Genomic DNA, 16,886 nt, shown 5'->3' on the forward strand with positions numbered 1-16,886 from the left:
CACTGCTCGCGCCAGCCTCAGCCCTCTTCTGACATCATGTCCTAGTCCTGCAACCTGGAAGTGATGTCAGAAAGGAGCCAATGCTAGCGCAAACAGAGGGTGGGAGATGCTGCTTGCACCAGCGAACATTTCAAGAGGTGTGCAGGAGGGAACGGAGAAGAGGAGAGGTGCTTACGCCAGTGCCCCCGTGAAAATGCCCTGGAAGGGACCTAAGGCCTTGATTGGCTTAGGGCCTTAGGCCCTGCCCAGTGAATCTCAAGATGCCCTGGGAGAAGGAAGGGCCATCATTTTAAAGAGGTGGCTCTATCAGCAGGAGGGAGTGGGCATCTCTTCTGCCAATGTTACATACATAGGTATGGAGGGGTGTGTGGAGGATGTGTGAGGATGTTGGAGGGGTGTTGGGGGTGTGTGAGGTGTCGGGAGGGGGGTCTGGGGGTATGTTGAGGGGTGTGGAGGGATATCAGGGTATGTGTTGAGCGCTGCGTGAGGGGGCTATTTTTGGAGGGGGCTGGGGGGATTGGTGGGGAGGGAGGGAGAGAAGAAATGGGGATATCACTGCTGCTTCAGCTGATCATGGATTCTCCTGGTACAATCAACTGATGGCAAGCCATGGACTATTTAGATTTTTGAGGCATGATTCTCTAACAGTCGCCGTTGTGTGATTGACACGTGATTGGTGGCCATTTTTAAGGCGGCCACTGACTTCGGCGCCAGTTAGAGTATCTGGGTGTTAGTACCAAGCTGTATTCAGGCATTGGTACTGAATATCATGGTTCTTAGGGATTTTATAAAATATTTTTGATCTCTAATCCCTGTGCACACACATATAAACCCTTATGAAAGTACGTTCTCTTAGGCTTCCGTGGATGGTGTCATGATTGTTGCTATTGTCCTGGTTTCATCACATCTGGGGAGGCAGAACTGACGTTTCAGCCTGAAGAAAACTACAGCATGATGGCTGAAATGTCAGTTCTACCTATCCAGGTGCAGTAAGACCCAGACAACAGCAACAACGTTTTGAAAATAAGTTTATTTGATAGTTACTCTGGAGGACTTGTCATAAAGCGGTTAAGTACATATTTTCTGCTTATCTAATCTAATCTAATCTAATCCTTAGGTTTGTATACCGCATCATCTCCACGTTCGTAGAGCTCGACGCGGTTTACAGTAGGAGAAATAGGAAGGAACTACAACAGAGGGTTAGAGGTAGAAGTGTGAAGAAAATTTAGAGGACTTGGGATGCCAAGATATAAGAGTTTCCTTGATTCCTAAGTTGGAGGGAGATTTACATTTTTTGAGAAAAGCCAGGTTTTCAGATGTTTGCGGAAAACTTGGAGAGAGCTCAAGTTCCGAAGAGGGGAGGTAAGGTTGTTCCAGAGTTCAGTGATTTTCTAAACTCTCAATATTCATAATGATTTAACTGATTGCGACTGGTTTGGGACAGTTATATGATGCACAGAATTTAGCCAGTTAAGAAGAGGGGTATTTCTAGATGGTTCTTTCAATTTGGTTGATCAATGATAAAATTTGGTGCTGGGTGCACAGTTTCCCTGGTGACTCATGTAAAAAACAAAATAGCATTGTCCAGTTAGTTTGAAACCAAATATTCAGCCCACATGAATCTGGACTATACATCCAGATGAAATCAACCAGACAATATTGTGCAGTTAACTTTCCTACCTAGGGCTCCTTTTACAAAGCTGTGCTAACGGTTTTAGCACGCGCTTAAAATGCGCTAAATTGCAGTGTGCACTAGATGCTAACGCCAGCATTGAGCTGGCGTTAGTTCTAGCCGTGTAGCGTGGGTTTAGCGCACGCTAAAATTCTGCATGCGCTAAAAACGCTATCGCAGCTTTGTAAAAGGAGCCCTTAGTGGCTTCTGGAATATGGATCTCTCCGATTTTCTATTACCATGAAAAGGCGGGTGAGAAAGAAATGTTAATATAATGGAACTATGATAAATATGCATCCATGAAAAAAGCTAAGTCCGGAAATTCTTTACAAGAACACAATTCCAGCTTATAGTGCAATCCCTAATCCTAGGACTACTAGACTACTGCAACATCCTCTACCTCCCCTGCCCTGCTACTATGACCAAGCAACTACAAACAATACAAAATACAGCTCTGAGACTCATCTACTCATTGAAGAAACATGATCATATCACAGAAGCTTACATCAACTCACACTGGCTACCAATCCAAGAAAGAATACTATTTAAATTCTACTGCATGATATTTTAAACCCTAAACGGAGACAGCCCATCCTACCTAAACAACCGCCTCATCCAAGCAACCTCAGCCAGACATAGAAAAACGCACTCCCCATTCACACCTCCCCCGATCAAAGAAGTAAAATGGAGAAAACTATACGATGGCCTCCTAGCCACTCAAGCCGCAAAACTAGATAACCAGATCTCCAACCTACTGATAACCACCCCAGACTACAAGATATTCAGAAAAGAAATAAAAACTATACTCTTCAAGAAATTCCTGAAACAGTCCTAACTTCACTTACTCTGTCATTCCTCCCGCCACACTGAAACTACCTGATCTTCTTTGTACAACCTGAGAAATGACAAATGATCTTCATTTGTTACCCCCCATTCATAAATATCAACTCTTCACCACTTTTTACCACTCAAGAACTGACAAATGACCTACTCTTTATAACTCTATAACTCTAGAAATGACAAATGATCTATTCTTTACAACTCTAGAAATGTCAATTGTTCTTCCATTGTAACCCCCATTCATAAATCTTTTGTAATCTACCTTGAACCGCAAAGTAATGGTGGAATAGAAATCTCTAATGTAATGTAATATGAGTTTAGTGCAAAATCATCTTATCTGAGTGGTTTTGTAAAGAAAAATAATATTACCTGCTGTTGCCTGACTAGGAATGCATCAGTGAAACTTCTCTGATCATCTCTATCTAGCTTTTGAAGGTGTTCTAAAAAGGTTTTCCTCAGAAATGATTGCAATTCATGCACATTCATCATAATTGGCTTGTAATCTCCAGGTAGAAATCGATAGGCAGGAACCATATTGTACAGCTGAAAAAAAATTGAAAGAAGTTTGTGGAAAAAGAGAAACAGTACTTTTGTGTCCTGTAGATAGTAAATTAACAATAGAGATGATGGCAGAAATTGACCACATGATTCATTTATTTATTCATTTTTATAGCCCATCCTCCCCAGGAGCCCAGAACGAGTTACAAGAATGCATACTCAAAGTATTCAGGAACAGAGATACATACATTACAGTCGATAACATGCTACAGAATCAAAACACAAAGCTATAGAATCAGTAACTTACAACTTATAAAGAATCTAAGAAAATAAACCATAGAGTCACGAATGGGTATTAACATATCTGCAGTGAATGGTAGAAGAACTGGTTAGCAGGCACAGGTGTTCTGAGGTAAGGTACATTGAAGCAAGGTCTGTCAAAGTTTGAGACCAGAATTGATCCGGTCCATGAAAAGAAGCGTCTTTACTGCTTTCTGGAAGGTCAGTAGATTATCAATTGCCCAATTGCCCTAATGGCAGGAGGGAGTTGATTCCATAATTTAGGTATGTTATAGCAATTGACCGCCCTCTTCTACAAAACTGTGCTAGCGTTTTTTAGTGCAGAGTGCCACGCTGAATGGTTCGCGCTGCTCCTGACACTCATATGAGCATCAGGAGCAGCGCGGGCCATTTAGTACAGATCCCTGCGCTAAAAAAAGCTAGCGTGGTTTTGTAGACCAGAGGGTTAGTCTGCCCAGTTATTCCAGGCCAGGAGTCTCAAATCCCTCCTTGAGGGCCGCAATCCAGTTGGGTTTTCAGGATTTCCCCAATGAATATGCATAAGATCTATGTGCATGCACTGCTTTCAATGCATATTCATTGGGGAAATCCTGAAAACCCGACTGGATTGCGGCCCTCAAGGAGGGACTTTGAGATCCCTGTTCCAGGACATATTGCTAATTCACCACAACAACTAGCTCTGAATGACTCCAGTAAAGTTAGGTCTGTCCATTCATACCTTAAGTTCTTAAGTTTTATTTGTTTAGTTGTATATGTTTATTTTGAAATATGATGTTTCATCCCCTCTCTCCATCAGTCATGTAAGCATATATATTTTCAATTGCTTTACTCTCTTCAGTGCATGGGGAGTTAAACAGTGCGCAAATTTGCTGTTATGAAAAGCATGTGTGTTATTTTACACTTCTTTGCCCAAAATAACAAGTACTAAGAGCCAAAGAAGTTTTAGGCTAATTGTCATACCAAAAATATCCAGGTAATTCCTCTTTGGCAATTAACATATGCTACAAATGTTGAAACCACCTTTGTCTTTCATTTATCTAGGATATCTAAAAATTATCCCTTACTATATTATCATAACCATTAATTAATTTATAATTACCAAAGTCTTGGGACTCCCGAGGAGCTTTAAAGTTTCATTGACAAGGCTGGCAAGTCTAAATAAGAGGGGATTATCATAGTCGAATCGAGATCCAAACACAACAGATGTAATCACATTGGTAGCAGCAGAATTTAGTACTACAGAAACATTAAATGGCTCTCCTGAAAAATAAAACAAATTGAAATGTTTAGGTGACATAGCAGAAACTGACCCTATACAGTAGGCTGAATGTTGACATGTTAGTACAACAGCATAAACTCAAGCAAAATATTTGAAATAATGAATATGGAAATTAAATATGGAAATATTTTCAATATTTAATATGAAACTTAAGGTTTATTACCACTAAGGATGTGTTATGAGAGGCCTCTGAAAAGTTATCAGCCCAATCAACAAAGTTAGGGCAGTCTCCATTGAGGCCTGTATACTTAGTCCAGCCATTTTCCACTTTTTTCAATCCATATTTTTCTGACAGAACATTGTGGTAAGAGCAGATAGCGTACTAAGGCCAGTACTAGTAAGACTTGCATGGTCTGTGTCCCATATGTGGTGATTTGGTATAGGATAGGCTGGGGAGGACATCAATGGGAACTAAACTAACTTGGAACATGAGGATGTTACTGGACAGACTTTATGGTAGATATCCTGCAAACAGGATGGTTGGGTAGGCTGGATTGAGCTTGGACAGCAACTTCAGCATTTGGAACCTAAGACAATGCCAGGTGGACTTTACAGTATATGACCCAGAAATATCAAAGAAGAGGCAAGTTAATTTAATCATGTATTTTTAATGGATTTAACTAATGGGCAGACTGGATGGACCATTCAGGTCTTTATCTGCCGTTATTTATTATGTTACTATGCATATCAGCAGGTATATAATACTGAAACCACGCTGTTGTCTCCTTTTCTCTCCCCCCCACCTGTCTCCTTTCTTCTCCTCCTGGTCTATCTCCTCTCCCCTTGTCTGGTCTGGCATTTGTTCTCTCCTCTCCCCTCTCCTTGTCTGGCATCTCTCCTCCTTCCTTCCTTCCAACTTCCCTGGATATACCTTAAAAACCTGGTGGTCTAGTGGCCTCTTCAGTGGCAGGACAGATCCCCAGTCTTTCCTGTCCTCTACCACCGCTGCACTCACCGCTAAGAGAATTTCAAAATGGATGCTGAGACTTCATGTAGCAACTTCACAAGGTTTTTTGAAGCCTTGCGAGGCTGCTGCATGAAGTCTCAGCAGCCATTTTGAAACTATTAGTGGCAGTTGCAGCAGCAGTAGAAAGCAGGAAAAAATGGGGATATTTCCTGTTCCCAAAGAGGTCTCTAGACCATCAGGCTTTTAAGGTACATGCGGGGATGGTGGCCTGTTCCCCATTACCATGGAATTACTGCAGTATTAGTTACTATTCCCATGGAAATACCATGTGATGGTCAACTGATACCAGAGTAATACTGGGCGTTCTTTGGACATGGTCCCCATTACTGCGGTAATTATCATGGTAATCACAGTATCATCATGGTAATGGGTACTGTGTTGAGCACTATGTACTACAGTGTCACTCTCTAGTACAGATATCAACATCAAGTTTTTTCAGTTTCAAGTTTTATTAAAATTTTGATGTATCGCAATATCATAAATTCAAAGCGATTTACAATTAAAAACAGGGTCTTAGTTATTAACTAGAATAAACACACAAACATTACGGATTTATACATAGGGGAAGTGGGGAGAACTACAATAAGCATAGTAAAGAAAACATGAATGGTAAGTACAAAGAGAGGGTAAAAATTTTAAAAGTATAATAAAAAGTAAAAAGGAAATTAAAAGTTTTTTTAAAAAATTTATCAGAACCTAAGACAAAGGAAATGCGAGTTTCTGCAGTGAACGGGGTCAAAAAAGAATCTGACGTTTAGGTCTCAAAGGCATCCTTATACAACATTAAGTTTTCCGGGTCTTTGTAAGGAGCAGACTCTTCATTACATTAGTCAACATGTCTTTGCAGCGTCGGTAACAATAGAGACTAAGAATTTGATTACCAAACAAACAACAGAAAAGATAATGATTTTGAGGAAGATTGAAAACCTGGAAAATCAGCAGAAAAACTTAAATTTGAGGATTCTTAATTTTCCGGTTGCCAAGTTTATGTCTCCTCAAGAACTCTTTAAGAACTTTATGTTGAATGTTTTAAAGGTACCTGAAGTAAGTCTTCCCCCGATACAAAGAATTTACTATATAAAACAAATGCAGAAAGAAAAAGCTACAGCGGATGAAAATGTTCAATTAGATGTTTCTGCTATTCTGCAGTCTTCTGATATTGAAATTCAGGGAAGAGCAACTCTATTGGTCTCATTGGTATTTCTTCAGGATAAAGAGATGTTGCTGAAATTATATTTCAATTTAAAGCAGATTTCCTATTTGGGGGAAAGGATATATATATTTCCTGATGTTTCGAGGTGGACGCAGTCCAGAAGGAAAGAATTTCTGTTATATAGATCAAAGGTGATTGCTTTGGGGGCAAGTTTTCAGTTGCGATTTCCTTGTAAATGTTTTATTTCTTATCAGGGAAGTAAATATATTTTCTTTGAACCTGCCCAATTAGGTTTTTTCCTTGAAGGTAAAGGTATCTCTACACAGACCGGATGATACAGGTTAATAATATTGCGGTTAATTTTATTTTGGATAGGTAAGATCTGACTGCTCCATTTCTTAAAGTTTTTTGTTTCCTTTGTATATTCCCCTTTCCCGAGGGGTGTTACTTTCATCTTGTCTCTTCTCCTCAAGTTGTGGACTGTATTATATGATTTATATGGATGTTTAAATTTCAATTCTTGGTATGTAAAATGACTAAGAGAATTATATATTTCTGTATTTCTTAAACATCTTGTATAGGATGCATTAAAATGATAAATAAATAATAAAAAAAAAAAAAAATAAATAATGAAAAAAAGCATAAAAAATAAATAAAAAAATATTTATAAATAAACATTATAGAGAGTATACGGGATCGATGGTAGCTCACTGAACAAGTCACTAGCCTTGAGAAAAATATCGGGCTTCTGACTGTGAGCACTTGAGACCCCTGGTTTCTCTCTATGCTACTTATTTAAGTGGTTATAGACTTGTGTGGTAGCCAAGTCTTAAAGATTTCAGTGAGATTCACAAAAGTTTGGAAAGTGGGATCCTTATACAACCAGCATTTTAACAGTCCTTTAAATTTACTTAGTGATTTTTCTTCCTTAATAAATGATGGTAAAGAGTTCCATATTCTGGGCACTGTAACTGCAAAGATCGTATCTTGTATTTATTATACTAAGTGATGGAATTACTAGAAGGTTTTTGTCCTCTGATCTCAAACTTCTACCATGTGAGGTCCTGCATGTAAGGTCTCTTATTCTGTTAATGTGTTTGTTCATACTTTATTGAATGTGAACCAGACTTATGATATAAATCCTATTATGTATGCAGATCTGTTGCTGATTTGGCATACTCAAAAATCTCAGATAGATTACATCCCATTACAACAATTCTTGAAAACGGTTGAGGACTGGATGGCAGAACATCAAATGTCTTTGAGTTTGAAAAAGATGCTGGTATGTTGGATTCACAATGGTCCAGTGTTACTTACTATATTTATCTGTCTTTCTGGGAAAACGTTGCCAGTGGTTTCGTCTTTTAAAAATTTGAGTGTTCTAACAGATACCACTCCGACGTTTACTGCTCATGTGAACAATGCAGTCAGGCGGGGTTTCATTGTTCTGTGAAAGCTGTGCGCAGTGCAGTAACTGCTGTGGCTAGCGGCTGTGGCGAAGACATGCCGCTGACTAGACGCTGAGCCACGAGCAGGGAAGGAGCACTGTTGGGTTTGTCAGAATTATGTGACTGAGAAGCTTCTGTGATCCTATTGGTCTGCTTGTTCCCTCAGAATTGGTTGTTGTTGTTCGGGGGGGGGGGGGGGGTTTCCCCTAGGGTTGTTCCTGATATTGTTTTTGTTGTTTATTTGGGTTTTGTTTTGTTTTTCTTTTTTAAACTTTATTGAATTTTAAATAATGACAGTGCATTACAGAAATTATAACATGAAAAGCTTGCATAAAATGCACCTTAATACACAAAATATAATGAAACAACCATTTTCCCCCCTATCATTCAATTATTAATACCTTAAATCCTATTTTTTGTTTTTCTTAAGCTGCCAGAGGATTAGGAATCCTTTGTTTGTTGTTGTTCTTATTTTATTTTTGATATTTTAGTTTTCTGTGGAGAGAAGCCCTTTCTCTTTGTGTGTGTGTGTGTGAGAATGAGGGGAGAGCTGTGACCTTTTAGGACAGCTGAAGAGAAAACTGATCTGAGAAGGGGAGAGGCCATCAAAGGTGGGAATTCCTACACATGCTCAGTAAACCAAAGGCAGTCTATTGAATGATAAATGTTCAGCGCTGCTTACACCTTTCAGCACTACAGAAATAATAAATAGTAGAAGTAGCACTACTGCTAGATGAGAGCATAACGTGACCATTTATTTTTTCATCAAAAAGGGACATCAACTGATTTTCAGTCCCACCCCCAATCCCACCCTAGCCCCGCCCCATTTTATTCCATTCATTTTTCATGTACACACAATATCTTATTAATTCATAATGGTAACCATAAAATAAAAAAACAACCCACAAAGCACATTGTATGCAGAAAAAATGTTAATTATCATTTATATTCAGAGGTTTTTCAGAGATCAAGAGAGATGACTTTAAAATATGCAATATCACCTCAGTAACAACTATAGAAAAATAGACAAATATAGTGCAAAATATAGACAGCAGATATAAATTCTCAAAACTGACACATTTTGATCACTAAATTGAAAATAAAATCATTTTTCCTACCTTTGTTGTCTGGTGAGTCTCTGGTTGCACTTCCTTCTAACTGTGCATCCTTTCTTTCTTTCTGTTTTTCTTTCTGTTTTCCTGCCCCCCCCAAGCCACCGCCACCGCACTCCCCTAACTTTTTCTTTCTTTCTCTCTTCCTGCCTTCCCCCACACTACCGCTGCTGCAGACAATTTCTCCCTGCTTCCCCGCTGCCGCCGCAGACACAGCAGCATGGCGAGGTGAGTGCAGTGACTGCATAACGGCAGGCCCAGAAGCCTTCTCCCCAATGTCAATTCTGACATCGGAGAGGAAGTTCCAGGCCAGCCAATCGCTGCTTGGCTTGCCCATAACTTCCTCTCCGACTTCAGAATTGAAGTTGGGGAAAAGGCTTGTGGGCCGGCCGTTGTGCAGTCGCTGTACTCGCCTGGCGTGGCCCTGTTGCTACCTCGCCAGCGGGGAAGCAGGGAGAGAACCCAGGCTCCATGATCGCCTGTCCTGTTGTTCCCATGCACAGCTTCGGGATGCTTTCTCTGAAAACGGGACATTTTGGTGCCCCAAAGCTGTGCATGGGGACAACAGGACAGAGGATCTAAAAACGGGATGGTCCCATTCAAAACAGGATGTATGGTCACATTAGGAGATCAAACACCAAAAAGTCCAACAGGACAGAGAACCCACGGGTATAAAACAGTACAAAAGGAAGTGGGAACGGACAATGAACACTCCACTGAAGATCACTGATGTAAAACCAATTTGTTTATTTCATAAAAGGACACAAGCAGAAGCTGTAGACCCGACATAGCACTGTGTTTCGGCGTCTGAGAAACGCCTGCATCAGGGGTCACTCAGTCCAACTAATATGCCAGAGTAACCAAAATCACTGAAAAGCTATGGAAGCTATGACCCCTGATGCAGGCATTTCTCAGACACTGAAACACAGTGCTGTGTCGGGTCCACAGCTTCTGCTTGTGTCCTTTTATGAAATAAACAAGTTAGTTTTACATCAGTGATCTTCAGTGGAGTGTTCATTGTCCATTCCCACTTCCTTTTGTACCACATTAGGAGAGCACCAACACATGTGCTTACATCTCCCCTGCTTGTCTACAGAGAACTGCCATTTCTAAAAGCTTAGAACCAAACTGAAGATTTGAAATAGAGTGGTAGTTTAATGGAATAGGAAGGTTATGATTAGGCTTCTTGAGTATAGGAGTACAAATAGCAGAATTCCATAATTAAGGAATTGAGGCCTCTTTCCTGCAAGGCCTGAGTCAAAATGCCAAAGTTGGCTTCCTTCCCTGATAGGCTCTGATAACCTCTATACAGATAAGTTTACCTGCTGTTTAAAAAGGTGTTCCGAAGAGTTATGGCAAGGTTTATATGTACACGCATACTTTTAAAAATTAACATATACGAGTACGTGCGTAATTTATTTATTTATAAGATTTTCCATTTTAAATACAAGCATTACTTTTACACAATGCAACAGATCCAGTAATGATATTCAATGAAACTTATAAAGAAAAGTAATAATGTCTTATTTAGTCCACAATTCAAAGATCAAGAAAAGAAATAAACTTCTAAATAATAGTAACAGATTAACTAATTAAGGTCACGGCATTAGATTCCATAATTACAGCCAGCTGGCAGGTCATACATCACTAGACATGGTTACCATTCTCTCTTTTGTTCCAATAAATTCCAAAAGTTGTTTGGGCTCAAAGAAAAGAAAATTCTTATCTTGAAAAGATACATAACACTTTGCTGGAAATTTAACAAGAAATGTAGCCCAGAGCCAGGGTTCTTGACCTCAAGGACAAGAACTCCTTCCTACGTCTCTGGGTCCTCTGAGCTAAATCTGGAAAAACTCGAACATTAGAGCCCAAAAACTTATCATTTATATGACGAAAATACATACGAAGAATAAATTCCCTATCACTCTCCAAGGCTAGAGTTAACAACATGGTAGTTCTATGGGTGACAACCTCAAGGGAGTGATTCCAGCATAGGAGGGACATCCCTACCAAGCCTTTCAGTAGAAGGAGGAGATGGGAACTATCAAGAATCTCCCTGCATTTTGAAAGAAGAGGTGAGAGGTGCCTCGGGAGGGAATATTATCAGTTTTGGGGAGATGAAGAAACCAGACAAGATAGATATGGAGGCGCTATGGCAGGCCATATCAGTCATGGACTCCAATCTCAAATTGACTTTATCTACTATTAAAACAGATTATGGAACTGCTTTTTCCAATGTGGAACAACAAGGGGTACTTCTTACTAATGTGAATGAAAGGTTGGAGAAACAGGAAAATAATTTGAATGAAGTAAAGAAGGTACAAGTGGAATTGGTTAAGGAGAGATCTTATGTTTCCCGCAAGATGGAAAATTTTGAAAATCAACTGAGGAAAAATAATTTAAGATTTTTGAATTTTCCAAAGTGTCCTATTATTTCACCAGTTGAGATGGCTAGGAAATATTTCCGTGAGACTTTAGCCATTCCACCAGAAAATCTACCTCCAATTTGTTAGAGCTTACTACTTGAATATAAAGACAACACAAGGGGAATCCACACCTATAGAAACCCCAGTGGATAAAGTAGTGGATATGAATTTGTCTTCATTTCTGGAAAACTCCCTTGAAGTACGTGCGTAATTTAAGCCAGAAAATTTGTGCATCTGCATGCTGACACACAGGTTACCACTCCGGATGAACAGGTTTTCACGCCCAGGTTTTTGCTAACTACAGCTTCCTTGAACAGTCTTTATAGATCTCCTCACTCTGAAGTCTCCTCAGGCTTTGTACTGAAAACAGGACTCCTCTGAATGGCCAAACACGATTGAACTCACTCTGAGTTATATTGGCAGTTATATGAAGCTCTTATTCAGTTAACCCTTACTTCTGTAATCTTAGTGTTATCAGACAGACTCTGTAGTTCTTGAACAACTTTTTTTTAATAACATGAAGCAAAGGATAAACACAATTGCTATTTCCTTGTGGAAATAACACTGCTCTCCAGACTAAGCTGTGTTAGAAATAAAGGCAGAAAACCCGATGGGAGCTCAGAACGGTTTACATGAATTTATTCAGATACTCGAGCATTTTCCCTGTCTGTCCTAGTGGGCTCACAATCTATCTAATGTACTTTGGGCAATGGGGAGATTAAGTGACTTGCCCATGGCTACAAGGAGCAGCATGGGTTTGAACCTACAACCTCAGGGTGCTGAGGCTTTAGCTTTAACCACTGCGCCACTCTTAAGCATCAGTAGGCATCTGTGTTAGGTGCCGGTAAATTAGACCAAGAAAACTGTCACCTAACATTATGATGCCTAAATCGAGTTAGGTGCCAGTAGGCGTAATTCTATAAACAGCATCTACCATTGATTGAAATGCGGTAGGTATAATTTTTGTTGGTGTCTACCGATTTAGGCATCATTTATAGAATCAGGCCATTAAGGGCAAATTCTGTAAGAAGCGCCCAAAAGTTAGGCGCCGATATAGGCACTGTTCAGCACGATTCAAGTAAAATTGGATGGGCCATTTGGCCTTTATCTGCTATCGTGTTTCTATGACCACAGGGTTTTCTTTAGCATCAGGAACCCAGCAGAAATAAGCAACAGCCTTCATGTGACAGGAGAAAGCTGCCAATCTGATTTTCAGCATCACTGGTTGCTTTGCACTGGAGAGGAGAGGGTATTTGATTCAGGTGTGTATTTCTTTTCCTCTGCCACTCTGTCACCACTGAAATACACTGGCCAATACTTGGTTTAATGAATCATGCTGAGCGGCACCTATTTTGGAGGCGCCCAATAAATAGGCCAGCTCTAGGCACAACTAAAAGTTGGGCGCCCACACGAGTGCTTAAGTTCACTTAAGACCAGTGATTCTGTAACAAGACACTAACAGGAAGCCATGCCCACGCCTAACAGCGCCTATTTTTTTGAAGGTTGCCTAAATTTTTAGAGGCGCTTTATTGCAGAATCACTCTTTCTTGAAAGGCTCCTAAGCTTCAATTATTGCTGATTAAAAAGCTTAATTGAGCTTGTTAATCAGTTTAGATAGGTGCCTATCTAGTGCCTAACATTAGGCGCTGGTTACAGAATTTGGGCTTTAGTGTCAGTATTCAGTCTATTAATTGACTAAGTGCTACGGCAATCTGCCCCCCCCCCCAACTGCAACGATCGTGGCAGGAGATCCCCAAAGTGCCTAGACTTAGACATAGTCGTACAGCAGGTATAACCAAAAGTGTGAACAGGTTGCCTAGTCAGCACTTATACGTTTTAACTTAGACCAAGTCAAAACAGATATAAGTGCTGAAAAAGGGGCTGATCAGTTCAGCGGCCCTGGCAACCTGCCTACCCCCCAACGCAACGATCGCGGCAGGAGAGATGGCTTATCTCCCCTGCGACGATGGAGATTTCCCCCCATCAAACTGTGGCACTTCAAGGTGAGGATCTCCTCCTGCTGCGATCCACCTCCCCCCCCCCACACTGAACCGATCCTGCCACGATGAACCCCCACTCCGAATCAATCCGGGCAGGAGGGAGCCCAACCCCTCCTGCCCACAACGAACCCCCCCATGACCGTCCCCCTAAGCCCCCGATTGCCCCCCCAAACCCCTGAACCCCTCCCCCACCCAGTGACCTGGTGACACCCCCCTACCCACCCTGACACCTCCCCTTACCTAAAATTCATTGGCCGGATGGACGGGTCCCAAGCCCGTCTACCCGGTAGGACCGCCATCCACTGAATGGTGGGTCTTAGGGCCTTGGCCAACCAGAATTGGGGGGCGGGGGTTCATCACATCAGTGGGGAGGGGGTTCATCGGGGAAGGAGGGGTTGGGCTTCCTCCTTTCCAGATTGGTTCGGGGTGGGGTGGGGTGGTCGTGGGCAGGAGAGGTTGGGCTCCCTCCTGCTCAGATCGCATCGGGGGGGCGGTGGGGGGTCGCTTGGGCAGGTGGGGTTGGGCTCCCTCTTGTCTGGATCGCATCAGGGGTGGGGGTTCATCGGGGCAGTTGGGGTTAGGCTCCCTCCTGCCCGTATCGGTTTGGTGGAAGGGGTGGATCGCAGCAGGAGAGTTGGGCATCTCTCCTGCAGCAATGGCGATCCCTCCCGAACTGCTGCACTTTGGGGGGAGGATCGCGGCAGGGGAGATGAGCCATCTCTCCTGCTGCGATCGTTGCTGGGTGTGTGTGTTTGTGTGTGTGTGTATTCTGTAACTGGTGTTATTTTTGACAGACATTGGTTACAGAATCCAGCTTTTAGGCAAAGGACTGGTCCCTCCTTCGCCTAAATGGTCTGGTTTTGAGCGTTTGGAACTTAAGCTGTTTTTTGGTTGGTAATGTGTTGTAAGTGTATATATAGTGGTGGTCTGGGCATTTAAACAGATGAACGTAGAGGTAGGCAATTCTCAAAAAAACCTCATTTTGGACGTTTTTTTTGAGAATGGACATTTTACCAGCTTCTACTTTTAGCATTTAGAGCCTAGGCCAAAAGGGGACTTAGACCTTTTTTTATTATGCCCCTCCACGGCACCCATAGAATATAATGGGCGCCTTAGCATTTAGCACGCGCTAAATTGGTTTGCGCTCCTTAGTAAAAGGATCCCATAATGGGGTAGATATTCAGCTGTCAGTGGTCAGCGGTGCTGGCATTGGCTATCTGGGGCTAATTATAATTGTGCACATCATCAGAGATTATGTGGGTCAAGGTCAGTATTCAGCTAGGATCTGCATAAGACTTATGTGGATCCTGGATGAATATTGGCCAGAAGTGGACCCACATAAAAATTCTAGCCTGATACCAACCCCCTTTGCCCCTCTGGAACTTCAGAATTCAGGTTTCCTCAGCCCACTCCCTGAAGAAAATCTAAGCCAGCTCTAGCCTCCCCTACCCCGGAAGACCATCTGGGGCCTACTTTTACTCGTCTCTGTTGGTGCAGAGAAAAGTACTCAGGGGTGATATCCAGTGTTCCCGCTAAGGTGCGCTGGCCTGCGCTCGCGCACAAAATATTACATCGCAGCGCAAAGTTTCTCTTCACAGCGCACACACGCGTCGCAAAGGTAAGGGGAGGTAAGGTAAGGGGACGCATTGGGGGGATTGCACTTCCCCACAATTGCCATGCTTCGGTTCCTCTTCTTCCTTCCTTCCTCCCCCCCCCCCCCGCGGGACCCTGCGGCACCATCAACTCTTACTCCCTCTAATGTCGGCCCTGCAGCTCCAGACTTCCTCGCACCTTCTCCCCTCCCCCTTTGGATCGCTATTATTTTAAATGTTATAGCCGCGGAGCTGTATCCATCAGTGGAGATGTCTAACCTCGGCCTGCCCCGGAACTCTTACTGCAACAGTGACTTCCTGTTCCTGCCTAGACGGGCGGCTGCTGCAGTAAGAGTTCCGGGGCAGGCCGAGGTTAGACATCTCCACTGATGGATACAGCTCCGCGGCTATAACATTTAAAATAATAGCGATCCAAAGGGGGAGGGGAGAAGGTGCGAGGAAGTCTGGAGCTGCAGGGCCGACATTAGAGGGAGTAAGAGTTGATGGTGCCGCAGGGTCCCGCGGGGGGGGGGGGGGAGGAAGGAAGGAAGAAGAGGAACCGAAGCATGGCAATTGTGGGGAAGTGCAGAGCTGCAGGGAAGAGTGTTGCGGTACCCAGCTGGAGGGAGAAGGAAGATGAGGGAGGGAATTAAAGGAGATGCCAGGGCGTGGAGCATAGGAGGAAGGTATGCCAGTCTAAGGGAAAAGGAAGGGGGAGATGTGAGAGCATGGAGGGGGAGCGAAAGATGGAAGAAAAGGAAAGGAGAGAGATGCCAGAGAATCAGGGAAGGGGAGATACCAGACTATGAGGAGAGGTGTGGGAGAGGGAAGGCGAGGAGAGAGATGCCAGACCAATGGGGTGAAAGGAGAGATGGAAGGGGGAGGCATACAGTTTCTGGAAGGGGCATAGAAGGAGAGAAGATGCCATATAGGGGAAGAGAGACGGCAGACAGTGAATGGAAGGAAGAGAGTTACAAGAAGATGAGGAAAGGAGAAACCACAGAAGACAAAGGTAGAAAAAAATTTCTATTTATTTATTGCTTTAGGAGACATGTGTCACTGTTTCTGTGAAGCATTGTATGCAGAGTCCAGCTTCTTGCTGGTTCAATTTAACCTTTGTCTATGTATTTTTATTTTATCCCCCCTTTTACAAAACTGTGAAGCGTTTTTAGCACCAGCCTTGGTGGTAGCAGCTCTGATGCTCAGAATTTTATGAGCATCAGAGCTGTTACCTCCGTAGCTAAAATCCACACTACAGTTTTGTAAAAGAGGGAGGGGTTAGTTTGTGATTACATATTCCTTACTAGGCGAAGGTGTTTTCTGTGTTCTGTGTGTTCGAAAGACATGGTTTTCTGTTAGGATTGACGGTGTAGGATTGATCTGTGCTGGTCTGGCTTGTTTAGTTTTACAATGGGTGTATTGATGTACTGCTCACTGCAATATGTAAGATGCTGCCTTTTCCTAGGTACTCATGTGTGACGTGTGGATTGTTACTAAAAATCATGTTTTTCTTACAGATGGGGGGGGGGTGCCAAAAAATGATGGGCCCCGGATGTTACATATGCTAGGTACGCCACTGTATGTAAAGATACCAGAAAG

General features: G+C 42.4%; 1 protein-coding gene across 1 annotated transcript in view; it reads right to left on the reverse strand.

Annotated features, from left to right (window-relative positions):
* Positions 1–16,886, reverse strand: part of LOC117357779 (cytochrome P450 2K6-like) — a 62,832-nt gene that overhangs the window by 22,427 nt on the left and 23,519 nt on the right. Inside the window, exons 4-5 of the mRNA XM_033938876.1 lie at positions 4,410–4,570; positions 2,882–3,055 (exon numbers count right to left, since the gene is read on the reverse strand). Coding sequence (XP_033794767.1) covers positions 2,882–3,055; positions 4,410–4,570 — 335 coding nt within the window. The remainder of the gene's footprint in view (positions 1–2,881; positions 3,056–4,409; positions 4,571–16,886) is intronic.

Source organism: Geotrypetes seraphini, chromosome 3, assembly GCF_902459505.1.
Source record: "Geotrypetes seraphini chromosome 3, aGeoSer1.1, whole genome shotgun sequence".
Classification (NCBI taxonomy): domain Eukaryota; kingdom Metazoa; phylum Chordata; class Amphibia; order Gymnophiona; family Dermophiidae; genus Geotrypetes; species Geotrypetes seraphini.